The following is a 26,109-nucleotide window of genomic DNA, read 5'->3' as shown; positions in this document are numbered from 1 at the left end:
CTGGGAGTTGCAAGTGGTTGGATTCTATTGTGTAAGGAAATACTCTGTAAAAGAATACCAGGCATATAGCAATAATATTGGCTGGTGGAGTAGAAGGGTTTTAACCTTTGAACCACCTAAAAAACGTAATTGTGTCACCAGTCCATTTAAAGATCATTCATCTATTTTGGTTCATTGTTAAGCACTAATCCCTTCCTCTTATTTTTTTAATTACCTGTTGGCGAAGAACCGCGTAAATAGTTTGGTGCTTTCATTGAGAGCTAGTTAGATTGGTGCTATCGCAAACATCCAACTATGTTGACCACTCGATCAAGACACGGTAACGAGGTGGAACAACATGATGGGCAGGAGGCTTATCATGCCGCCATCACCGATGAGCAAAATCCTGAGGTCCAGTAGCGGCCGGGCAAGCAGCCAGTTGGCCAGGATGACACTGGAAGTTCGGCGCCCCGGCCACCTAATCCAAACCAAGATTTTTACACTGCGGTAGAGATGGAGAACGCTCAGCTGAGGAGCCACCTAGCAAAAGCTAGTCAGCAAATTAAGGAGGTGTTGGCCGGACTACCCTTTCTTACAACAGGCGCTAAAGTCGGAAAGAGGCAAGGTGAGACTCGTAAGTCTCGCCGGGGTAATTGGTCCAGGCCTAGCCGTTCGGTCCGAACTTCAACTCCTAGCTCCCAGCCAGCCTCGAGCGCGCCCAGGAGGGCTCAAGGGAATTCTAGAAGGAGATCCGGGGAGGGCTCACAGCATCAATCCGTCCCCACCAACCGTCCTGTGCCTCGTCCAGGTCGCCAGGCGCGGGACCCGCAGGTCGGCAGGGCCGAAAGGCCCCCACCTAACTTGATCTGCCCTGACGGAACCAGGATTGCATCTCCGGTCAGGCATCCTCCGTCACCAATAAGATATCTGTCTCCTCCTCGGCCTATCCGAGATATTCCAGCTTATGGAAGCAGTAGGAGAAACCCGCCATCCGCAGGACCTTCCCGACGTAGCAGGGCGACAAGAGGGAGCCCGGATCCTCACCCCCAGAGGCGGACACTGAGCTTCTCTAACGGGAGCTACTGGACCGGCAGTCACCGAAGCGACCCTTCTGGCGGAGACCTGCATCAACGCTTAAGCTCGGCGCAAAGTCCTCAAGCCACCCAGAGGGGCGACCTACGAGATCGCCTTAACTCTCATAGGGGGAACCAGTAAGAGGTGAGAGCCATGCTCACTCAGGGGGAGACCTGTCCGAGGTGCGTAACGGCGGGAATGCCCCAAATAACCTATCTCAAGATAGGAGGGGCAATAACCCACCAAACGTATACAATGGATCCGGAGCTGTCGAGCAGCCCCGGAATAACCAAGGAAATCAGGACAAAACCCTTGAGCGCCTAGCTCAGATGGAGGAGCTAATGAGGAAGCTCCTGTCGGAGAAAGAGAAAGACGAATATGATTCAGGGGACGAGCTTGAGCTCTTCGCCCCCAGCATAGCAGCAACGGCATACCCACCCGGTTTCCGTATGCCGCATCTGTCCAAATTCAACGGAGACGGAGATCCGTCGGATCATCTGGGGATGTTCAATACCCTGATGATGGCCCACAACATTGGCCTTGAGCTGAGGTGTCTGATATTTCCCTCCACACTGACCGGACCAGCCAGGAAGTGGTTCAAACAAAGCAAGAAACAATCAATCAGCTCCTGGAAAACTTTCTCTGCTGACTTCAAAAGGGCATTCCGAGCCTCCCAGGCTGCCCGCGTCAAGGCCGACTCTCTAGCTAACGTGAGGCAACAACCCGACGAGCCTTTGAAGGCTTACCTGAGCAGGTTCACGAACGTCGCTGCTCGGGCCAGAGACGGAGATGACAGCTCCAAGCTCATGGCTTTGAGAACTGGAATCCTTGTCGGAGGGGGACTCTGGAACGAAATACAAAGGAAGGGAGTTAGCTCAGTGAACGAGTTCCTAAATAGGGCCCAGGGGTGGATCAACTTGGAGGAGGCCCAAGCCTCAGCTGCAGGAACCAGCCAGGTCCCTGAGCAGCCCGCTGGAGTGGGAACGGAGGTCGTGACAGCGACCTAGAACCTTACACAGAATAACCAGTTTGGTGGAGGCAAAAGAAAGGGGAATGACGAGGGCAACCAGCACGACCCAAAGAAGAATAAGTCCGTAGACAAATTTAAGCCGGTCTACGCGACTTATACAGAGCTCACCCACTCTAGGGAGAACATCTTCATAGAGACTCTGCTCGCCTCCCCTTGAAGAAGCCGGAGCCGTTAAAGCACCAGAAGGGGAAGAGAGACACCTCCAAGTTTTGCCGTTTCCACAACGACGTTGGCCACAATACTGATGATTGTAGGCATTTGAAAGATGAGATCGAAACTCTCATCAAAGCCGGCCCCTTGGCTCAGTATGCACGAAACAGGGCTCCGACAGGGCGACCTCCTCTGGAAGTCCCGGTCAGTCAGCCCGGGTCTCGGGTAGATCAAGACGTCCCTCCTCCAGTGATAGGAGGAGAGATATCCACAATCTCGGGAGGTCCGCATTTGGCTGACGCAAGCAGGGGTGCCAAAAAGAGGTACATAAACGAACTCAAGGCACATAATGGAGTAGAGTTCGTCCCGGAGCAGCGTCTGCCAAAACAACAGCGATTGAAGAGACATTCACTCATTTTCACTGAAGAAGATGCCAACCACGTTCAGTTCCCTCATAACGACCCCCTGGTCATAGCAGTGCAGCTCGCTAATCGGAGGGTTAGGAGAGTGCTGGTCGATAATGGGAGCTCAATAAACCTTCTATTCCGGTCCACGCCGGAGAAGATGGGCTTGACTGTCGCCGAGCTAAAGGCGACCTCCATGATGCTGTATGGTTTTTCGGGAGAAGGATCAGCGGCTATAGGGACGGTCGAGCTGGTGATCACCTTAGGAGAAGGACTTCAGACAGTCTCCAAACTCCTCGAATTCGTGGTCATCGACTGCCACGCCGCGTACAATGCTATTTTGGGCCGACCCACACTTATAGCTTTTGAGGCCATCACTTCCGTCCGCCACCTCGCGATGAAATTCCCTTCTTCCACGGGAATATGCACGGTCCGTGGTGATCAGCTCGCTGCCAGGGAATGACAGCATTTCCATGAAGGGAAAATCGAAACCCGGGCAGCTAGCAATGACCATCCAAGGCGGAGGAGAGGAATCTCAGGAACCTTTAACTGATCCTGAGATTGAAAAACCTCAGAGCGCTGAAGGGGAAAATATCGTCTTAAGTGAGGATATTGACCCCCGAATAGGCGAGGATAAGTCCGAGCTCCAGGCCATTGAAGAGCTCGAGGAAGTAAACATCGATCCACAAAATCCTTTACGGATGGTCAAGCTCGGGAAAAACCTCTGTAACAAAAGGAAAGCGGAGCTGATCAAGTTTCTGCAGGATAACCTGGATGTGTTTGCATGGTCACACGAGGACATGGTGGGAATCAGTCCGAATATCATCATGCACACCCTTCATTTGGATAAGAGCGTTCCTGCAAAGTCCCAGAAGCAGAGGCGCTTGGGAACAACTCGGGCTGAGGCCTTAGAAGAAGAAGTAGCCCGTCTCAAGAAATGCGGCTTTATTCAAGAAGCCAAGTTCCCGGTTTGGGTCGCCAACCCCGTGCTGGTCCCGAAGCCCAATGGGAAATGGAGGACCTGCATCGATTTCTCCGACCTGAATAAAGCCTGCCCCAAAGATTGTTTTCCCTTGCCAAGGATTGACCAATTGGTAGATGCCACGGCGGGGCACAAGATCATGTCCTTTATGGACGCGTACTCAGGCTACAATCAGATCGCCATGAATCCGGCGGACCAGGAGCACACCAGCTTCATGACCCCCGACTAACGTCTATTGTTACAAGGTCATGCCGTTCGGTCTGAAGAACGCCGGTGCCACATACCAGAGGTTAGTAAATAGAATGTTCGCCAACCAGATCGGGAAGAACATGGAAGTGTACGTCGATGACATGCTGGTCAAGTCAAAGACTGCCGATAACCATGTTTCTAACCTGGAGGAATGCTTCAAGATACTACGAGAGTACGACATGAGGCTTAATCCACAGAAGTGTACTTTCGGGGTCGCATCTGGAAAATTCTTGGGTTTCATCGTCAATACCCGATGAATCGAAGAAAACCCCAACAAGATCAGGTCATTGCTCGAGCTTCCCTCGCCCAGGTCGCGCAAGGACGTCCAAGGCCTAACAGGAAGGGTGGCAGCCCTAAACCGGTTTATTTCAAAATCCACCGACAAGTGCCTGCCATTCTACAACTTACTCCGAGGAAATAAGAAATTCGAATGGACAGAAGAGTGCGAAAGTGCTTTCCTCGCCCTGAAGGCACATCTGGCCGAACCACCCGTATTGTCCAAACCAAAGGCAGGAGAGCCCCTTTTTCTCTACCTAGCTGTCACAGAGGATGCAGCTAGTTCCGAATTGGTCCGAGAAGAAGACCGGGTTCAGAAACCGATCTACTACATCAGTAAGAGACTTCTCGGGGCTGAATCCTGATACCCGTTGATGGAAAAATTGGTGTTCTGTCTTATCATGGCCTCCCGAAAGCTCAGGCCGTACTTACATTCCCACTCAATACACGTCATGACCGATCAGCCTTTAAGGCAGGTTTTGCAAAAACCTAAAGCATCGAGACGCCTGTTAAAATGGGCTATCGAACTCAGTCAGTTCGAGATTTTGTACACCCCACGAACTGCTATAAAAAGTTAGGCCCTGGCCGACTTTGTGGCAGAGTGCACAGGATTCCGGGAGGATCCTGTAGAAGACTCACCCCAGGTCACCTCGGCCCAGACGTCGTGGAAGATCTTCGTGGATGGCTCATCCAATGAGAACGGCTCCGGGGATGGAATCATTTTGATATCCCCTGAGGGACATAGATTCCACTCGGCGTTGAGATTCAGATTCAAGGCCTCCAACAACGAGGCCGAATACGAAGCTTTGCTGGCCGGGCTAAGAATAGCCCAGGAACTGAAGGCGAGCTTCGTTCAGTGCTTCAGTGACTCCCAGCTTGTGGTAAACCAGGTGCTAGGCGAATATCAGGCACGAGGAACCAAGATGGTTGCTTACCTGGCAAAGGTAAAAGTCGAACTGGCCGCGTTTGGGCGAGGCTCAATTGAGCAGATACCTCGGGAGCAGAACGCTAACACAGACGCTCTTGCCAAGCTCGCCACCTGCGGGGAGACGGAGGCTTTGGGGTTAGCACCGGTAGAATTCTTGGAGAAACCAAGTATAGAAGAAGTCGGGGCGGGGGTCGAGATGATCGACGCCAGGCCGACCTGGATGACCCCCATCCTTAAGTATCTCACCGAAGGGAAGCTACCTTAAGGGCGTAATGATGCGCGGCGGGTACTGTACTAGGCCCCAAGGTATACGATGGTAGACGGGGTGCTATACCGACGTGGGCACTCCCTACCCCTCCTACGATGTGTTCTTCCAGGTGAAGCAAAGGCCATCTTGTAGGAAGTGCATGAGGGTTTTTGCGGGGATCACACTGGGGGGCAAAGCTTGGCCCTAAAGGTCTTAAGGCAAGGGTATTACTGGCCCACTCTATCCAAGGACTCGATCTTGTACGTCAAAAAATGTGACAAGTGCCAACGATTCGCCACAGTTGCCCGAGCTCCCCCAGCCGAGCTGAAGATGATCTCTTCCCCATGGCCATTTGCGGTCTGGGGAATCGACTTGGTTGGCGCCCTCCCTACTGGAAAAGGCGGGGTCCGATACGCTGTGGTGGTCATCGACTACTTCACAAAGTGGGCTGAGGCAGAACCTTTGGAAACCATAACTTCCAAAAAAGTCATCGACTTCGTGGTTAAGAGCATTATCTGCCGATTCGGGCTGCCCAAGAAAATCGTATCTGATAACACTACAAAATAGAGTTATTTTACCATATTTTATATGCTAATTGTTGCTTAGTTCTTGAGTTTTTAATTAACTTATTAAGTTTTTATGTAATTTTTAATTTATTAGTCTTAGTGTAGTTTTATAGATTTTTATATGTTTTTATAGATATTTTATTATAATATGTTGTAATTTAATTTGTATTGTTAAGTTAGAAGTAAAAGTGTAATTCTTGTGAACTTAAATGCTATATTAAATTAAGTTATAATCAATATTTTTAAAATAATTAATATGATTTATTTATATTTGAAAATATTTGATTGTTATTTAATTTATTTTTATCTTGTAGGAATTATATTATAGTTTTGGGAAAAAGGAAGATAGAAGAGTGGCTTTTGTGAAAAGGAATTAGAAAAATTGGCACAAGGCCATTTGCTCCACTCAGCCCAGCCGTGGCCCAGGCCCAGCCCGCCTGTCCTCTGGCCTAGGCCCACACCACGGCCCAAACGCCCAGCCACGTCACTGTGCACTTCCACTCGGTTCAGCCTCAACATCAATGCTCCAGCTGCCTCAAGCTTCGCCAGCTGTCCCCAAGCCTCTCCTCCACGCCCAGCTGCCTCCCACACCATTCTTCAGCTGCCAAAATCCAGCAGCCCAATTGGGCCTCCAAAGGCCATCTGCCAGGCCCAGTGAGCCCAGCCGAATCCGCCTGGCACCCAGCAGCCTAAATGCTGCATTTTGTCATTTTTTTTAGCCTAAAAAATGTCTAAATGTACCAATTGTCCCCTAGACTCAAAATGCCACTTTTTACCCATTTTCTATACACTTTTTACCCCAAAATCATCATCACTCCTACAATTTACCCCTATTTACCATATTATTATTATTTTAATCAATTTACTTAATTTAAATTGATTATTTTAATAATGTCATTTTGGCTATAAATAAGGGTTTTGAAGACCATTTTTTGGGGTGCTTAATGTTTTTGGTTACCATCTTTTTCTCTCATTTTCTCTCTACCATTCTCTCTTCCATTTGGGTTTTTCAAGAGCATTTTGCAAGTATGTATGTCTTTTATTTTGTAATTTCTACTCTAGTTATGTGCTTCTAATCTTTTTCATAAGATTATTAAGATCATGATGAAGCAACTTGTAACTAGGTAATATTTATGTTGTATGTTGATTTCCCTTGTAATACAACAGAGTTTATGGATTTTTCTTCTACATATATTTCTTTCATCTTAAATATCTTGTATTTTAGATTGTTAGAACATATTTACACTTTGTTCTTCATTAGTGCATAAACATAATATTCTTTGTGTAAGATGTGTCATTAAATTGTACACATCCATGCTTAGAACAAAAATATTATGTTTTGCCTTATGAATAATGTTCATTGATTTATTTGTTATTTCATTAGATTGATTTACACTAAATGCTTTGAAATTATAATTTTGAAAAGTGAAGAAAAATCCTATCTTTTTATAAGAAAATTGTGCTTAAATTATAAATATTTTTGGAAAGTGATAGTTTAAATTATTTTAACTATCACTAAAACTTGGGAATCAATATACTAATAAATATTATTAAACTTACATTTTGTGGATTCTAGTATCTTAATAATCTTTTCTTTTAATACTTATTTTCAACTCATTATTGGTTTATTTTCATTATCTTAAATAGCTTTATTTTTCAATCTTTTATTTTATGTTAATTAAAACTTATCAATCTTTGGAACTAGGTTAGAATTTATTACTTTTGATTTAAAATAGTTTCATTTTCGATTTTAGACAACTCCTTTGGGTTCGACATCCTTGCTTACGATCACTATTCTATATGGATGATTCGTGCGCTTGCGATATATAAATTTTTAAACATACCCGTTTTGGGTCCATCAAGTTTTTGGCGCCGTTGCCGGGGAGTTGCAAGAGAAAAGAAACGAATTTATCTCAAGGTTAGTGAATTCTTCTACTAGTTATTTTAATTTTTGTTACACTTAAAAAAAAAAACTAAAAAATATATATCTATAAAATCTAAAAAAAAAAGATAAAAAGAAATTTGGGACGGTTCTACCACCCATAAAAAAAATATATACTTATATTTCTATATTTATTGTTTTTTTTAGTGACGGCACTTGTGCCTCCTATCTATCCTTTTTATTTTGTTATAGTCGATGGCACTTGTGCCTCCTAATTTTGTTATAATTTTGTTGTAATTTTATTTTATTTAAATTCCGCAAATTACTAGTTGATGGCAATTTTGCCTCCTAGCTAGTTGATGGCAATTTTTGCCTCCTAGTCCTCTATCTTATGTTTAAGTTGATGGCACTTGTGCCTCCTCGTTTTTACCTTAATTTTGTTATGGTTGATGGCATGCTATGCCTCCCTACTCTTGTCTAAATTTTAGTCTTATTTAATTTTTGCCTTATTTTTCTTTGTCTTCTTTAATATTTTAGTGTAATATTGTGAAAAAATACTTAAAAAAAAAAAAAAAAAAAAAACCTAAATCTTGTCCTTTCACCATAAGCAATTCTTGCTTAAAGGAAATTTGAACAAAATTCCCATCCGCCTCTACTAATTAACCTCGGGGAGTTGTTAGTAGTGCGCGAGTAAGTGGAATCAAATAGGCCTGGGGACAAGTAAACCATAAGAATTATATTGTTGTGAAATCTCTAAAAATTCTAAGTATGCTCTGTGGTTGCGGTTTTAACTGATCTTCCACATCAGAAAATTGTTTGTTTGAGATTATCCTTGTTGCCTTGTTTGTGAAAATTGTATGCATCATTGGGAACGTAACTCTAAAAAACGATTAGTAAAAAGACGTTTATCTTTATTTGAAATTGAAAGTGTTAGTAAAAATTTAAGCATCATGGAGCCTATTGCTAATATTGTTGATGAAAATGTTGTGCCTGAAAAAACTTTGCTTGAATATTTTGCACCTATTTCATCTAATGCTCCTTCGTGCATTGTTTTACCTACAACTTCTGCTACTCATTTTGAGCTTAAACCAGCAATCATTCAATTGTTGCCATCTTTTTATGGGTTAGATAGAGATGATCCTTACATGCATGTCAAAGATTTCTTAGAAATTTGCTCAACATTTAAATTTCAAAATTTTTCTGATGAGTCGGTCAAACTAAGATTGTTTCCTTTTTCATTAAAAGACAAATCAAAAGCTTGGTTAAATTCCCTTCCCACTGGGTCTATAACTACTTGGGATCAACTTTATAATAAATTCTTGTTGAAATTTTTTCCAATGTCTAAAACTGATAGTCTAAGGAGAGAAATCTCCGAGTTTTTTCAAAAAGATAATGAAGAGTTTTATGAATGTTGGGAAAGATTTAAAGATTTATTATTAAAATGTCCTCATCATGGTTTTGAAAAATGGAGACTTGTAAAATATTTTTATGATGGTTTGACTCCCTCTAATCGTCAAATGATTCAATCTATGCATACTGGAAAATTTTTAAAATTTCAAGGACAAGAGGCGTGGGACGCCCTTGAAGATTTATCTGTCAATTCACAACAATGGAATTATTTTGATCCTAGGTCTAGGTCAACTAATTCACCAAAAAGAGGAGGAAGGTATGAAGTAAAAGAAGAATTAGACTTAAGAACGTCCTTAGACAAATTAGCGAGAAAAGTAGAAGCTTTAGCCATAAGCCAAACTATAAACTCTCCAATTCAACCTAGAAAAGATGTTTGTTCTATATGTTCTAGTCCTTGCCATAATGCCCAATCATGCCCTTCCTACCAAGAAGCCTTTTCTGAGGAGGCCAATGCTCTTCATTCTTATGGGAAACCAAATGATAGCCCATTTTCGTCCACCTACAATCCAAATTGGAGAAACCATCCAAACTTTTCATGGAGACAAAACCAACCCCAAATGAATCAAGGGCACCAATACAACACACAAAACCAAGCTCATGCCCCACAAAATCAACCATATCCGCAACAAAGAAAACCTTCCTTAGAAGATACTTTACAACAATTTATGCAATCCACCCAACAAATCCTACAAAATCAATCTCAATCTATTACCAAACTCGAGACACAAGTAGGACAACTCGCCACTGCTTTAGCTGATAGAGAAAAAGGAACATTCCCTAGTCAACCTATCCCTAATCCAAAAGGTCAATATGAGATAGGAAAGTCTAGTCATAATGGAGAAGTCAAATCAATTTTAACTCTTAGGTCTGGAAAGAAAATTGTCAAACCCGATTACATACCCGAGGTTGAAAACGAAAAAGAAAAAGAAAAGAGTCAGCCTCCTAGTTCTAATCTCAATGACTCATCAAACAAAGAAACTCCAATCCATCCTTTCATTCCAAAAGCCCCATTCCCACAAAGATTACTTCCAATTAAAAAAGGCAGCCAATATAATGACATCTTAGAAGTTTTTAAACAAGTTAGTATCAATATCCCTTTCTTAGATGCCATTAAACAAATTCCTGCCTACTCTAAATTTTTGAAGGATCTTTGTACTGTTAAAAGAAACACTAATGTTCCTAAAAAGGCGTTTTTAACTGAACAAGCTAGTTCCATTATTCAATATAAGAGTCTTGTTAAATATAAAGATCCTGGGTGTCCCACAATTTCATGCATTATTGGTGATCATTTTATTAACAAAGCTTTACTTGATTTGGGTGCTAGTGTGAATTTATTGCCTTATTCTGTTTATAAGCAACTTGGTCTTGGTGAGCTAAAACCTACCTCTATAACTCTTCAATTAGCCGATCGTTCTGTGAAAATTCCTAGAGGCATTATAGAGGATGTTTTGATAAAAGTTGATAAATTTTATTTTCCTGTTGACTTCATTGTTCTTGATACTCAACCTGTAGAAAACATGCATGCTCAAATTCCTATCATTCTAGGTAGACCATTCTTAGCTACATCTAATGTAATCATAAATTGTCGTAATGGTGTTTTGAAATTATCTTTTGGAAATATGACTGTTGAATTGAATGTTTTTAATGTTGCTAAATCTGTTGAGTGTGAGGAAATGCATGAAGTTAACATGATAGATAGTATATGTGAAGATGATGGAAATGACTTACTTGACTTTTGTGAAAAATACTTTGGTATGAACTTACATGTTGATGACTCTAATGATGATGTGAATTCTTTGGTAGAGTCTATACCCTTACATGAAACCAAAGTTGAACCTTTTTCACCCTTAGGGCATGTTCAATCAATTTCTGAGTCTCCAAAGTTAGACCTTAAACCTTTGCCAGAAAATTTAAAATATGCTTTTCTAGGAGAATCTGAAACCTTACCTGTTATCATAGCTTCTGCTTTAGATAAAGAACAAGAAAACAAGTTGTTAGATGTCCTTAGAAAACATAAAGAAGCCATAGGTTGGACCATTGGAGACATTAAAGGAATTAGCCCATCCATATGTATGCATAGAATCCATCTAGAAGAGAATGCTAAAACCTCTCGGGAATGTCAAAGAAGATTAAATCCAAATATGAAAGAAGTAGTTAGAGAAGAGGTCATAAAATTGTTAGACGTAGGTATCATTTACCCTATTTCTGATAGTCAATGGGTTAGTCCTGTTCAAGTTGTGCCTAAGAAGTCTGGGATTACGGTTGTTGAAAATGAAAAAAATGAATTAATCCCTACTAGAGTACAAACGGGGTGGAGAGTGTGCATAGACTATAGAAGCTGAATAATGTTACTAGAAAAGACCATTTTCCATTACCTTTCATTGATCAAATGCTTGAACGATTAGCTGGCCATGCATATTATTGTTTTCTTGATGGGTATTCGGGGTATAACCAAATCCCCATCGCCCCAGAAGATCAAGAAAAGACTACTTTTACATGCCCTTTTGGGACTTTTGCCTATCGTCGCATGCCTTTTGGATTATGTAATGCACCTGCGACCTTTCAAAGGTGTATGATTTCAATTTTTTCTGACATGGTTGAAAGATTTCTTGAAGTATTTATGGATGATTTTTCTGTGTTTGGTTCCTCTTTTGATGAATGTTTGCACCATCTTTCACTTGTTTTAATTCGTTGCAAAGAGAAAAACCTTGTGCTTAACTGGGAAAAATGTCATTTTATGGTTAAAAAAGGAATTGTTTTAGGTCATGTAATCTCATCTGATGGAATAGAAGTTGATAAAGCTAAAGTTGACCTTATTTCAAAACTTCCCCCACCTATAACTGTGAAAGAAATTAGATCATTCTTAGGCCATGCCGGTTTTTATAGAAGATTTATAAAAGACTTTAGCAAAATTTCTCGGCCTTTATGCCATTTACTTGGAAAAGAAAATGCTTTTGTCTTTGATAATAATTGCCATGTTGCCTTTGAAAAATTAAAAAATTTGTTGACTACTGCACCCATTATTCGACCTCCTGATTGGAAAATACCTTTTGAAATAATGTGTGATGCTTCTGATTATGCTATAGGTGCTGTCTTAGGACAAAGACTTGAAAAAATACCTCATGTAATTTACTATGCTAGCAAAACTTTAAATGATGCTCAATTAAATTACTCCACAACCGAAAAAGAATTGCTTGCTGTTGTTTTTGCATTGGAGAAATTTAGATCTTATCTGTTAGGGTCTAAAATTATTGTCTATTCTGATCATGCTGCATTAAAATATCTCTTGTCGAAAAAAGATGCTAAGTCTCGTTTGATCCGTTGGATCCTGCTTTTACAAGAATTTGACTTAGAAATACGTGATAAAAAAGGATCTGAAAATGTTGTTGCTGATCATTTATCTAGACTAGTTGTTGAAACTATACATGATTCCACCCCTATCACTGAAACTTTTCCTGATGAACAATTGATGCATGTTTCTTCCTTGCCTTGGTATGCTGATATTGTTAATTATTTGGTCACTAAAGAAATACCATCTCATTGGTCTAAGCATGATAAATCTAAATTTTATTCTGAGGTGAAAAACTTTATTTGGGATGATCCTTACTTGTTTAAATACTGCCCTGATCAAATAATTAGAAGATGCATTCCAAACTGTGATCAATCTAAAATCATATCTTTCTGTCATGATCATGCATGTGGAGGACATTTTAGTGGTAAGAAAACAGCTGCTAAAGTTTTACAATGTGGTTTTTATTGGCCTACTATCTTTCATGATACATATGTCTATTGTAAAGCTTGTGAACGTTGCCAAAAGTTAGGAAGTTTAACTAAAAGAAATATGATGCCTTTAAATCCTATTCTTATTATTGACATATTTGATGTTTGGGGCATTGATTTTATGGGACCATTTCCTAACTCTTTTGGTAATCTTTATATTCTTGTTGGAGTTGATTATGTGTCTAAATGGGTTGAAGCTATTGCATGCCACATTAATGACCACAAAGTTGTGCTTCGCTTTTTAAAAGAAAATATATTTTCCCGTTTTGGTTCACCGCGTGCTATCATTAGTGATAACGGTACACACTTTTGTAATAGGCCATTTGAACATTTGATGAAACAATATGGCATTACGCATAAAGTCTCAACACCATATCACCCACAAACTAGTGGTCAAGTTGAAGTGTCTAATAGGGAAGTTAAGCACATTTTAGAAAAAACTGTGAATCCAACTAGGAAAGATTGGTCCTTAAGACTCACTGATGCATTATGGGCGTATCGTACCGCGTACAAAACACCCATTGGCATGTCACCCTACAGACTTGTGTATGGGAAGGCGTGCCATTTACCTGTTGAGTTAGAACATAGAGCCTTTTGGGCAATTAAGCAGTTAAACTTTTCTTTAGACAAGGCAGGTGAAAAACGAAAACTTCAACTAAATGAACTAGACGAAATTAGGAATGATGCATATGACTATTCAAAAAAGTATAAGGATCGCATGAAATTTTACCATGATAAAAATATTTTGAGAAAAGATTTTTATCCAGGTCAGAAAGTCCTTTTATACAACTCTCGTTTGCATTTATTCCCGGGAAAGTTACGCTCTAGGTGGTCCGGTCCTTACATTGTTCGTATTGTTTTTCCTCATGGAGCTATTGAAATTGAAAATCCTAAAAATGGTGATATATTTAAAGTTAATGGACAAAAATTAAAACCATTTTTAGAATTAAAATCTGATGAAGTGGATGAGATACTCCTTGAGGACCCTGTTTATCATGCTCTTTGATTCTTGTGTGATCTTGATAACTTGTGTTTTATTTGTATTATTGTTTTATGTGTGATTTAATTTTTGTTCGTTGTATCTTGTTCTCTCTTCGCAATGCACAATATCGAGGTACGACCATTCTAAACCTTACACTCTTGTCAATTTTAATTTATATTTATATTTTGACACATTGAGGACAATGCTTAAATTAAGTTTGGGGGTATCGAGTTTTATTGTGTTTGTTTTGTGTTTTATTTATGTTTGTTTGAAAAAAAAAAAAAAATTATTATTTTCATGTTGTTTTGTAAATTTTTTTTTTTATTTGTTCATTTTCTTAAAAATTCACAAAAAAAATATATATTTAAAAAAAAAAAAAAACAAAACAAAAAAAAAATTTTGGTGATATTTTTCATTTTCAATGATAAAAATTCTGATTGAGTTTGAAATTAAATCTCTTAAAAATATGAATAAATTTTAAGCTTTGTTTTTAATTATAGGGTCAATTTTGCTTGTAACAAAAATTACATTTTTCATAAACACTTTTATTTCCTATAAGTTTAAGTGAAAAATAACTTTAATGAAAACCTATTTTCTAAAAGCAAAATTGACAATTTAATTAATTACATAAGCTTAACTTTTATTCATAATAATTTCTGAGAGTTATTTTCATTGTGCAATTTTTGAGAAAATCATTTTTATATCACCAATAAAAAAAATATATGTGTATTTTAATTTTTCTTTTGCTTGAGGACTAGCAAAACTTTAAGTTTGGGGGTGTGATAACTCTACAAAATAGAGTTATTTTACCATATTTTATATGCTAATTGTTGCTTAGTTCTTGAGTTTTTAATTAACTTATTAAGTTTTTATGTAATTTTTAATTTATTAGTCTTAGTGTAGTTTTATAGATTTTTATATGTTTTTATAGATATTTTATTATAATATGTTGTAATTTAATTTGTATTGTTAAGTTAGAAGTAAAAGTGTAATTCTTGTGAACTTAAATGCTATATTAAATTAAGTTATAATCAATATTTTTAAAATAATTAATATGATTTATTTATATTTGAAAATATTTTATTGTTATTTAATTTATTTTTATCTTGTAGGAATTATATTATAGTTTTGGGAAAAAGGAAGATAGAAGAATGGCTTTTGTGAAAAGGAATTAGAAAAATTGGCACAAGGCCATTTGCTCCACTCAGCCCAGCCGTGGCCCAGGCCCAGCCCGCCTGTCCTCTGGCCCAGGCCCACACCACGGCCTAAACGCCCAGCCACGTCACTGTGCACTTCCACTCGGTTCAGCCTCAACATCAATGCTCCAGCTGCCTCAAGCTTCGCCAGCTGTCCCCAAGCCTCTCCTCCACGCCCAGCTGCCTCCCACACCATTCTTCAGCTGCCAAAATCCAGCAGCCCAATTGGGCCTCCAAAGGCCATCTGCCAGGCCCAGTGAGCCCAGCCGAATCCGCCTGGCACCCAGCAGCCTAAATGCTGCATTTTGTCATTTTTTTTAGCCTAAAAAATGTCTAAATGTACCAATTGTCCCCTAGACTCAAAATGCCACTTTTTACCCATTTTCTATACACTTTTTACCCCAAAATCATCATCACTCCTACAATTTACCCCTATTTACCATATTATTATTATTTTAATCAATTTACTTAATTTAAATTGATTATTTTAATAATGTCATTTTGGCTATAAATAAGGGTTTTGAAGACCATTTTTTGGGGTGCTTAATGTTTTTGGTTACCATCTTTTTCTCTCTACCATTCTCTCTTCCATTTGGGTTTTTCAAGAGCATTTTGCAAGTATGTATGTCTTTTATTTTGTAATTTCTACTCTAGTTATGTGCTTCTAATCTTTTTCATAAGATTATTAAGATCATGATGAAGCAACTTGTAACTAGGTAATATTTATGTTGTATGTTGATTTCCCTTGTAATACAACAAAGTTTATGGATTTTTCTTCTACATATATTTCTTTCATCTTAAATATCTTGTATTTTAGATTGTTAGAACATATTTACACTTTGTTCTTCATTAGTGCATAAACATAATATTCTTTGTGTAAGATGTGTCATTAAATTGTACACATCCATGCTTAGAACAAAAATATTATGTTTTGCCTTATGAATAAGGTTCATTGATTTATTTGTTATTTCATTAGATTGATTTACACTAAATGCTTTGAAATTATAATTTTGAAAAGTGAAGAAAAATCCTATCTTTTTATAAGAAAATTGTGCTTAAAATTATAAATATTTTTGGAAAGTGATAGTTTAAATTATTTTAACTATCACTAAAACTTGGGAATCAATATACTAATAAATATTATTAAACTTACATTTTGTGGATTCTAGTATCTTAATAATCTTTTCTTTTAATACTTATTTTCAACTCATTATTGGTTTATTTTCATTATCTTAAATAGCTTTATTTTTCAATGTTTTATTTTATGTTCATTAAAACTTATCAATCTTTGGAACTAGGTTAGAATTTATTACTTTTGATTTAAAATAGTTTCATTTTCGATTTTAGACAACTCCTTTGGGTTCGACATCCTTGCTTACGATCACTATTCTATATGGACGATTCGTGCGCTTGCGATATATAAATTTTTAAACATACCCGTTTTGGGTCCATCAGTATCCGACAATGGGACTCAGTTCGACAGCGACCTATTCACCGAATTTCTCGTCCGTGGCCTATCCTCAGGCAAATGGCCAGGTTGAGGCCGTCAATAAGACCCTAAAGGCGAGCCTTAAGAAGAGACTAGACGAAGCCAAGGGGGTCTGGCCAGAACAGCTCCCCCAGGTTCTATGGGCATACCGGACCTCGCATCGGACTCCTACGGGTCATACTCCTTTCGCCCTGACTTTTGGGAGCGAGGCAGTCCTCCCTGTGGAGATTAAGGTACCTTCGCATAGAATCCGGGCATATGACCAGGACCGCAACCACAAACTACTTTAAGCTTCCCTTGACTTGGTTGATGAAAGACGAGAAGATTCGCAACTTCAGCTCGCACATTAACAGCAAAAAATCACTCGTTATTTCAACTCAAAAGTCAAAAAGCGCGCCTTTAGCATTGGCGACCTGGTCCTCAGGAGAGTCTTCTTAGCCGGTAAGGATCCCAAAGATGGAGTATTGGGACCGAACTGGGAAGGGCCATATCAAATTATCGAGGTCATTAAAGAAGGAACTTACAAATTAGCTCGGCTCAATGGAGGGGCAGTCCCATGAACTTGGAACACCATCCATTTGAAGAGATATTATCAATGACACCCTTGTAAGGCTTAAAGGCCATTTTTTTTTTATGTATTGAGCAATGAGAATTAACTTTTCATTCATGAGTGAATATATTTGCAAGTGTAATCTAAAGTAACCACGAAAGACCCTTTCCTAGTTACTTGGGGGGCATATGGTGCCTGGATATAACCAGGTCGCCATTAGAAGTTAATTCAAATTGATTGATCATTATTTTTCTTAAAAAACATGAGATATCGATAAAAATTAACGCGAACTAAGTTTTCAAACTAAGGTCCTGGATATAACCAGGTCATAAAACTTAGAAGTTAATTCAAATTGATTGATCGTTGTTTTTCTTAAAAAACACGAGATATTGATAAAAATTAACGCGAACTAAGTTTTCAAACTAAGGTCCTAGACATAACCAGGTCATAAAACTTAGAAGTTAATTCAAAATTGATTGATCGTTGTTTTTCTTAAAGAGCACGAGATATCGATAAATTAACGCGAACTAAGTTTTCAAACTAAGGTCCTGGACATAACCAGGTCGTAAAACTTAGAAGTTAATTTAAATTGATTAATCGGTGTTTTTCTTAAAAGGCACAAAATATTAGTAAAAAATTAACACGAACTAAGTTTTTCAAAGCAGTAACCAAAACGCGTAGAGGCAAAAGGAAATAAACAACTAAAAGTAAAAATTAATAAAACCAATTGTCTTGAGGTAGAAAACCTCATGCAAAGTTACACAAAAAAAAAATGATAATAATAAAGGAGTGGGTGCGAAAAAGAAAGGCCCTAGGCTCCACCGGGCTGCCCCGTGGAGGTCGCTGTCTCGCCCTCCTGCTCGGCCACAACGGATGCCTCCCCGGTCTCAGAAGGTGCCTCTCGCTGGAGGTGAGCTTTGAAATCTTCCTGGAAGACCTCCCAGTCCGCTTCTAAGAAGGAGAAGTCGCCATCTGAGTTATAGACCCAGCAGTGGTAGAGCATGTCCTCCATGGCGGAGTTGGAAGTTGCCTTCTCCGTTTCCAAGGCGGCCTTAGCCTCTTCGACCCCAGTCTTCGCAGAGTCTAGCTCGACCAGCGCGGCAGCAAGGGCGGCTTTGGTGGCTTCGACCTCTTGAAGCTTAGGACGGGCTTCTTCCAGCTCGGCCTGTGCGGCCGCCAAAGTATCCTTGGCTTCTTTTTCCTTCTGTTGGGCCGTTTGCAGGTCGCCCAAGGAGGTTTGATGGGCGGCCAAAACCGTCTGGTGTTCGCCTCTCATCTCCTCGAGCCGGGCCCTGGACCTGGATATGCTCCGGTGAAGGGCCAAGACACTCTACAAAAACAGAGAGGCAACTGCCTTAGAAAAAAAAGAGAGAGGAGAAATAGGGCAAGGCATGATAATCAAGGGTCATAAAAAGGTAAAGTCAGCTTACCGTTAGGGCCATTCCCAATGAAGAGTCCATGACACTCTCCGGGCTCCTTGTTTCGATGGCCCGCAAGTCTCTCTCAGTGGCGCGGTAGAAGTGGTCAACGACGTAGCTCGCCGTCTCATACACCGTCCCTCGAAAGACGTCTGGAATCTTCTCTAGGGCCTGGGGGTCCACCGGGATGCGCACCTCGAGGGCCGCGTTTGCCGAGACCCCGAGCTCTGCCCCTGTGTCCCGAACAAAGGTCGGAGCTCGCGGAGGGGGCGGGGGCATGTTCTCCACTGCAGTAGGAGGTGTAGTTTCCTTGGCCTGGGCAGCTGGGGTCTGGTCTTTCCCCTTTGTAGGGGACTTGATTGGGGCCCCAGCGGCTTTCTTCGCCACCCGGAGCTTCTTCATTTTGGGCCCAGAGGCCCTAGCTGAGGAGTTCCCTCCGACGAACATAGCTCGCAGATCTCTACCCTCGGGCTGAGACATTTCCTCTGGCAAAACAAAGACAACATTAATATGCAAGTGAGCATTCATGCAAAAAAAAAAATAAGGAGGAAAAAAGCGAAACTCAAGTATATATATACTAAAAGGAATCCTACCCCCCAAGCTAGAAGAGGAATCTATGGTCACGACCATCGGCCTCAGAGCTTTTGCGGGGGAATCTAAGACAATTACTTCTCGAGCTGGCGCGGGTTCTGGGTCCGAGACTGGCTCAGGACTAGACTCTTCTACGTATTGCCTAAGACCCGGAGCTACGATACCCTCCCGAAGCGAGGGCCATGACCGAAGGTTCGTCCCATACTCCTCAAATAAGGCCGACCTAAAGGATAGGGTGTTGTCTACGACTATGGTACCCCTAGGGCAGTTATTTTCGTAATCCAGCACGAGCTAGTCGACACAATGGAGCAGGGTTATATCAAGGTCTGGGTCACTTCGATGGCGTTGGACTAGCTGTTTAGGATTGAACCTAGCTAGCCGGGGGTCTGCGGTGGTCCTATCTAAGCCCCTGAAGAGATATGGGTTACCTTGGCCGGAGGGACCTGCAGCTGCTCCGGACCGGATCCTCTCCTCGTCCGTTCTTTGGGCATCCTCCAGCGCCCGCTTCCTCCTCACAAGGGGCACCTCGTCCTCATCCCCTGCGGCCTCCTCCTCGGGGATAGGATTCATCTCGCGAGCTGGGGGAGGCACCCGGGGTCTCCTCAGGTTCAAAGTCTGGCCTGGAGAGATCAGCTTGCATGCCAGCATCGTCTCGTCTGTCACGAGCTGGTGATAGTCCTTTTCACTGGGGGGCAAGCCCGCCAGTGTCTCGTACTGACTCCCGAGGATCACAGACTTGTCTGTCCTCGCGAAAATGGCTGTAGAATTATTCTAAGTCAGAAATGGATAATGGGGGGAGCTAACCGATACTTAACTTACGAGCTAAGGATGAAAGATACTTACGAGGACGATTGAAGTAGTGCAGGTCGCAGTTGCGAAACCCCTTGGACATAAAGAACTGGTCTTTGAAGTCGTTGGGGTGGCTGGGCAGCTCGATGACCGCAGCCGTATTTGGAAACCGGGTCAAGTAATAAAACCCGTCGCCTCGCCCCCGCTGCTCCGGGCTGGCCTTGAGGCAGAAAAAATATAGGATATCTGCCGGAGTAGGGACCTCCCACTCCTGTTTCAAGAACAGATATCTCAACCCCGCCAACAAACGATAAGAGTTGGGGGGGGGGGAGCTGGAAAGGAGCCAACCTCACGTAGTTGAGGAAGTTGGCGAAGTATTGATCCAGCGGGAGGAAAGCCCCAGCCTTGAAGTGCTCATCACTTCAGGCCGCAAACTCCTCGTCGAGCGGCGCGCAGCTCCGCTCACCTTCTGCGAGAGGTCGGGCGATCAGGGTGCCCCTCCCCAGTTCGATGTTGTGGGAAATGAATATCTTATTCACTTTCCCCTAGTCAGTGATCTTCGAGACAATCCTCTCGGGCTCGAAGAAAGCATCGGGCGCCACCTCGAGCTCCTGCTCCACGGCCGGCCCGAAGACAGGGATTGGGGAGTCTGTCATCACCTCCTTTCCTTTGGATTGCTGGGAGGACGAGCTGCCTGTGTTCCTCTTAGAAGTGTTCTTCTTGGGTCCCATCTGGTCGCCTAGCGAACAAAAGAAGATATTTCAGAAAAGGCGACCTAAGCATAAGGGAGAATCAAAAGAGGTGTTTCCTTTGCATGATCTGAGGTAATCTCAGCCCGTGGAGAGTGAGACCACGCGGTTCTATGAACACGCGTCTGTGCTCCCAACAGATCCCCGATTACTCAGAATTCGTGTGTCAGGAGGGTCAGGATAAAAATTTTCCTTGGAAGGAAAGTTTTAGTAGGCAAGAGGTGCAAAACCGCCTGTGAGGCGTGTCCCCTAAGCTACCCGGTTTTGCACCCAAAGTACTGGATATTTTAAACAAGCATACCAAGAATCCTACCCAGAAAATTTTCCCAGAAAATTTCCCCAGAAAATGCACCCTATAAACCATGTTCCTAAGTGGTTTTCTACTACAAGCGATACCCTAACCTAAAAGCTTTCACCCTTCATACCCACAAAAAACCAACAAAACCTTGCATGCAGCTATAGGAATTATTTACCTAGGCTACAGTGAAAAAGAAATTCAAAACATGCACAGTTAGGAGACTTACGAAGTATTCTGGTTGAGAAGAAGATGAAGGGGTCAACTGGCTTGGGGCTTCGTCGGAGTAGTTGATTCCAAAGCTTCAAGGGAGCCCTTGCGCCTGACCTTCTGGAGTGCGGGGAACGGTGGCCGGAAAGAAGAGGGTTTTTCTTTTGAAGATGAGAAGAGAGAAGAAAATGGAAAGTTCAGAAAGTTTTCGAATAACCGAGTGGCCCATGCGTAAGGTGGCCACCCCTTCTATATACGTGAAAGGCCACGTGAGGAGGGCCGTTGGATTGCCCTGATGTGGGATCCAAGACTCTCCACTTGAAAGGCGAAACGACGGCTGAATATAGGCTAGGCCATTTAATGCGGTTCTCGGAAGACGTACCGTCACCAACCACGATGTTCCACGTATTCGGCGCCTGCGTAAAAGGTGGAATATGGAGAGTTCATGGAGAAGCCTAAAAGCCCCTACTGTGGCCCTACGCGACGTCGTGTACCACGAGCAGGGGCTTGGGGGGCAAATGTACGCCATAATTTTCCAACGGGCTATTAGCGAGCTGAGATATGACCTAATTATATCTCAGCCACGTGGATCCCCCATGACCGGAGCTGTTATTGTCAGGTCCTACCTCGCTAGCTCGGGGATATCAAGAGGTTTGCCAGGATTACTTAAGGACCGAGTCAGGTCTGTGAAGGCCACAGGTCGAGTAGGCATCCAGCTCGTGATACGAGCTGGAGTTGGAAGCTATGACCTCTTACAAAGTCAACCACGCAAGGTAAATGTGTATATATCAGACATCACGTGTCTGATATATTCCTGACTTCTCGGACACGCAACAAGAATGTGCGTATTCAGGCACCCATGACTGGGTTGGGTCGTGCGGCCCATTATCCCCCTTACCTATTGATTAGACCACACTTCATGTGTCAGGTTTTAGGAATTAATCATGAATGTCACAGAAGTGACATGATAGGTAAGAAGGTCACGTGATGACCCCCCTTACCAACTTCCAGGTACCCTCTCTTATAAATATGGAGACCCTGGGAGTTGCAAGGGGTTGGATTCTATTGTGTAAGGAAATACCCTGTAAAAGAATACCAGGCATATAGCAATAATATTGGCTGGTGGAGTAGAATGATTTTAACCTTTGAACCACCTAAAAAACGTAATTGTGTCACCAGTCCATTTAAAGATCATTCATCTATTTCAGTTCATTGTTAAGCACTAATCCCTTCCTCTTATTTTTTTAATTACCTGTTGGCGAAAAACCGCGTCAACAATGTTAGTGCTGGTGGTTTTTCGATCTCATCTGTAAATGGGTGATTTATTATGTTTTGTTCATCTTCTAAAGTTGAGGCTTGCTGAAATGGTGAGGGTTGTTTCAGTGGTGGAACTGCTTGAAGTGGGTAGACAAGCAATGGAACTTGCTGAAATTGTGAGATTTCTTCAAGTTGTTGGACTGCTTGAAGTGGGGAGACAAGCAATGGAGCTTCCAAAGGTGATATCCCTAAATCAAAAGAAGGTTGAGAGTGTTTTAATCGAAATTAAGTATTTTAACTGTTATTTACTTAATATAATATGTAAACAAACAAATATCTTCATTTGAATATATTTGTTGGGGGTATTACTCAAATTTATTGTGGTTTTTATTTATAGAGCTTTTAAATTTAGGTAAATTACACATAAGTTTGAATAAATTTAGGTAAATGCTAATTTGTGTGAAGGGAAAGTCTTAATTTGGCCAAATGTTTTACCTGAATACTCAACTAGTCTATTTATTTTGTTAAACGATAATTTAGATAATGTATTTTACAAAATAGATCAAAATAATGTCTTAAGAAAATTTTAGTCAAAATATTTTCAAATATGACTAAAATACCCTTACTTTTATAAATTACTTAATTATATGAAAAGAAAAATAATAAAAACTCTAATTAAAATATAGTAATTAATTAAAAAAATTTAAAATTAAAACATGAATAATTAGAAAAAACATATATTTAAAATTTATTTTCTCTCTCCTTTATCTTCTATTTCCCCTCATTGTCGTCAAAATTAAAATTAAAGACAAAATTTAAACAATATTAAACTAAAAATACTAAAACAAAAGTAAAATTAAAAATATACTTTTTGTTCTAAAACCCAGATATCATCCATACAAAATTAAAATTTGTTGTACTTTCTTTGTATATCATCAATAGTAATAGTAATGATAAATACATTAAAAATATATAGTCAAATATTATTTAATGTGATAATTACCAGCACATTTATTAAAACTGATAACACATTAATATATATAATATTTTATTAGATATATCATTACTCATACAATATTAAACCTCACATCCAAAATATAAATTTCATCCAACGGTCCAACTAAGGGATGATCAATCACTGTATGATACGAATGCCACGTGGCATTTGATCAAGTTCCGTACTTGAAACTTCTCGATCATTCTCTTTGTTTCTCATGTCATCACTCATGCTCTGCTCTGTCTATTCCTCCCAATATTGTCGTTCCGATTCTCTCCATTACTGCAAAGTACTCAAAACCCATTCGGTACTCATATCAAATTTTAATCTTCAAACAAAATAATTTCTGGATCTTGGAACACAGCCATCTCAAAAGGTAACATTTTTTTTCCCTAGTTGTTGGAGTCAATGTCTCACAAAACTTTACTACTTTTTATTTATGAAATAATCACTTCTGATTCTTATCCCATGTTTTAATTTGATTTCCTTGAGTGGGTTTTAAAAGAAAATCTGAGAAACTGTGTAATATTTATTTGATTTCTATAGAGATACATGACTATAGATAATGACTTCGTTGATTCTTTTCTCAGGATCACTAATAGAGTTTTCTTAATATTGGTGAGCTTTTTTTTTTTTTTTTTTTTGCTTGAGCCAAAGCGTTCATGTTGGGATCAAAAGCATTCTCATTCTCACCTGCAAAGAACAAGATCAAACAACTATACCATTTGAAAGATTCTTGGGGTAGTGTCCTCTGACCTCTGTCTTTTTTCTTTTTCTTGTCCAAAGAATGAAGCTTTATTTTCAAAATTATGGTATAATAAACAATTTTCTATACATACACATTTATTGTAACAGGTACTTTGGCAACTACAACGGCAAAGAAACCAGGGAAAGATGTTGCTTCCGAAGAAGGAACAGTTAAAGAGAAGTCTGATCATCCTATTGCCGTTTTCAGCCGACCACCGCCACTCCCACCTGTTCTTGGACCCTTAATTGTACTGTCCTTAATGGAATCTTGGTCCAGTCGTGATGGCAATGAAGACTGATACGAATCTGACTACTTGAGGAAGAGCTTTAGAATTTTGAGTACAAATTGAAAAACGTAGCTTTGTAGATAAGTGGCCAAGTTCCAGAGGTGTACGTAACTTTTCAGAATTGGGTTTATGAAAAGTCCCAACGAAATGCTGTAAATCTTTAGTACCCAACTTAGTATAACGTGTGGACTCTTTAGGAACCCTGCACATGTTTTAGTGAGTTATCCTTAATCGTTATGAGTTTGATTTGGTAAAAGAACAGGTTTTGAAATCAAATTGGAATGTTATGCTTACATTCAGTTGCTCTTGGGAAATCATCAAATGTTCCAGTTACAACCTTTAACAAAGACTGGTTAACATAACAAACCAAATTAGTATGAGAAAATTATAGTTAAGAGTTAGCCAAACTAGTTTATGTTAGTGTTAGTGAAACTTACTAGCACATAACCTCCTGGTTTGAGTGGTGACTCGATAACTATTCGGGCTTTTCTGCATTGAATCACAAATTAGTATTCATTGAACACATAATAATAATAATAATAGACCAGAAGCAGTGAAATTGAGTTGAAATATGCACATTATTCTGAGTTTGTCTCCTTCTTCAGCACATTCAAAGAAGCTGCAGCCTCTGGTGAAGGGGATTTGTGACTTTTTCCATTCTATCAATCCAAAGATGACAAGCCTTTGTCAAGTTACAAATGATTGAAAAATAATGCAATAACCTGATCTCTTTCTATGTTTTCATAGCTAATGTCAATGATATGGGGAAAAGTACCCAAGTGCCATTTTGCAGCTGCAATAAGCTGATCATCTTCTTGACATACATGTTGAACATTGAACTTAACATTGTCACCCATACTCGTCATGAGCCGTTTGAAAAATCGGAAAACCTCCTACAAAAGTTAACTTTAAAATTATGTTTGCATAATAGGATTGGATTAAAAAAAATCTTACAGAAAAAATAAATGAGTTCATCATTTACCTAAGTGAAGAAAATGATTGTCTAAAACTTTGTTAAGAAGAAGAAACATTCTATACCTCTTTGCCATCTATTGGATTGGGGAAAGAGCACTCCTCTAAGTAACAGTCAGCTGAGATGTAATCCCCAAGTTTTCTCATATTTTTCTCATTGATGCATACGTAGAAATCCTTGATTAAGTCTGATGGAGAATCATGATTTGAGTTGGAATCGTTGTTAGTACTTCTCCTGGAAGCCATAAGAGGATTAAATTTGTGGCCATTGAGCAGTTTGCTTTCTCCATTTCTTTGCCACGGAAAGCTATGCTGCTCTCTTCTCAATCTGTTCCCATCCAAACGACATGTCGTTTTGACAGCTAACGATTTGATGCCAGTCTTTGGGCTTGGTTTGCGGCCCCATGTGTTCCATGGGGCGACTCTGCCTGAAAAATTTGCAGCAGTGGCCATTGTTTTTGGAAGGAGAAGTTGAGACAAAGAAAGTTGTGAGTTTATTAAGCATTATATTATTTGAGAGGTTTAGGAGTAAATTCACTAAAGGGAAAGAATCCAGCAAAGCAAAGAAAAGAATAAAAGGTAACATTTCGTGCGACATTGTACTAACCAAGGAATCTATGTTG

The 26,109-nt window shown here is 40.3% G+C and overlaps 2 protein-coding genes, 1 non-coding gene and 1 pseudogene across 3 annotated transcripts; 2 read left to right on the top strand and 2 right to left on the bottom strand.

The window, feature by feature from the left end:
- Positions 1-492: 492 nt before the first annotated feature.
- LOC133780123 (uncharacterized) lies at positions 493-24,079 on the top strand (annotated as a pseudogene).
- On the bottom strand, positions 9,120-9,226 carry LOC133780911 (small nucleolar RNA R71). Its single transcript, XR_009869717.1, has one exon. It is a non-coding gene; the product is annotated as a small nucleolar RNA R71 (small nucleolar RNA).
- On the top strand, positions 23,706-24,828 carry LOC133778478 (uncharacterized). Its single transcript, XM_062218424.1, has 2 exons — positions 23,706-24,221; positions 24,336-24,828. The coding sequence occupies exons 1-2, from the start codon at positions 24,143-24,145 to the stop codon at positions 24,524-24,526; spliced, it is 270 nt and encodes an 89-aa protein (XP_062074408.1). The 5' UTR covers positions 23,706-24,142; the 3' UTR covers positions 24,527-24,828.
- On the bottom strand, positions 24,538-25,966 carry LOC133778477 (uncharacterized). The gene is made up of 6 exons (XM_062218423.1): positions 25,553-25,966; positions 25,290-25,407; positions 25,092-25,173; positions 24,952-25,003; positions 24,809-24,863; positions 24,538-24,716 (listed from the first exon to the last, which is right to left on the bottom strand). The coding sequence occupies exons 1-6, from the start codon at positions 25,937-25,939 to the stop codon at positions 24,538-24,540; spliced, it is 873 nt and encodes a 290-aa protein (XP_062074407.1). The 5' UTR covers positions 25,940-25,966.
- Between the last annotated feature and the right edge of the window lie 143 nt (positions 25,967-26,109).

Source organism: Humulus lupulus, chromosome 5 (assembly GCF_963169125.1).
Source record: "Humulus lupulus chromosome 5, drHumLupu1.1, whole genome shotgun sequence".
NCBI classification, from domain to species: Eukaryota; Viridiplantae; Streptophyta; class Magnoliopsida; order Rosales; family Cannabaceae; genus Humulus; species Humulus lupulus.
The sequence above is the reverse complement of the archived record's forward strand: the minus strand, read 5'-3'. Positions and strand labels throughout refer to the sequence as shown.

Coding starts and splice junctions, on each gene's coding strand:
- LOC133778478 (XM_062218424.1), top strand. CDS start 24,143: ATGTTGGGATCAAAAGCATTCTCATTCTCACCTGCAAAGAACAAGATC. Junction 24,222..24,335: donor CCATTTGAAAGATTCTTGGG/GTAGTGTCCTCT, acceptor TTATTGTAACAG/GTACTTTGGCAACTACAACG.
- LOC133778477 (XM_062218423.1), bottom strand. CDS start 25,939: ATGGCCACTGCTGCAAATTTTTCAGGCAGAGTCGCCCCATGGAACACA. Junction 24,864..24,951: donor AACCAGGAGGTTATGTGCTA/GTAAGTTTCACT, acceptor TATGTTAACCAG/TCTTTGTTAAAGGTTGTAAC. Junction 24,717..24,808: donor TTTCCCAAGAGCAACTGAAT/GTAAGCATAACA, acceptor AAACATGTGCAG/GGTTCCTAAAGAGTCCACAC.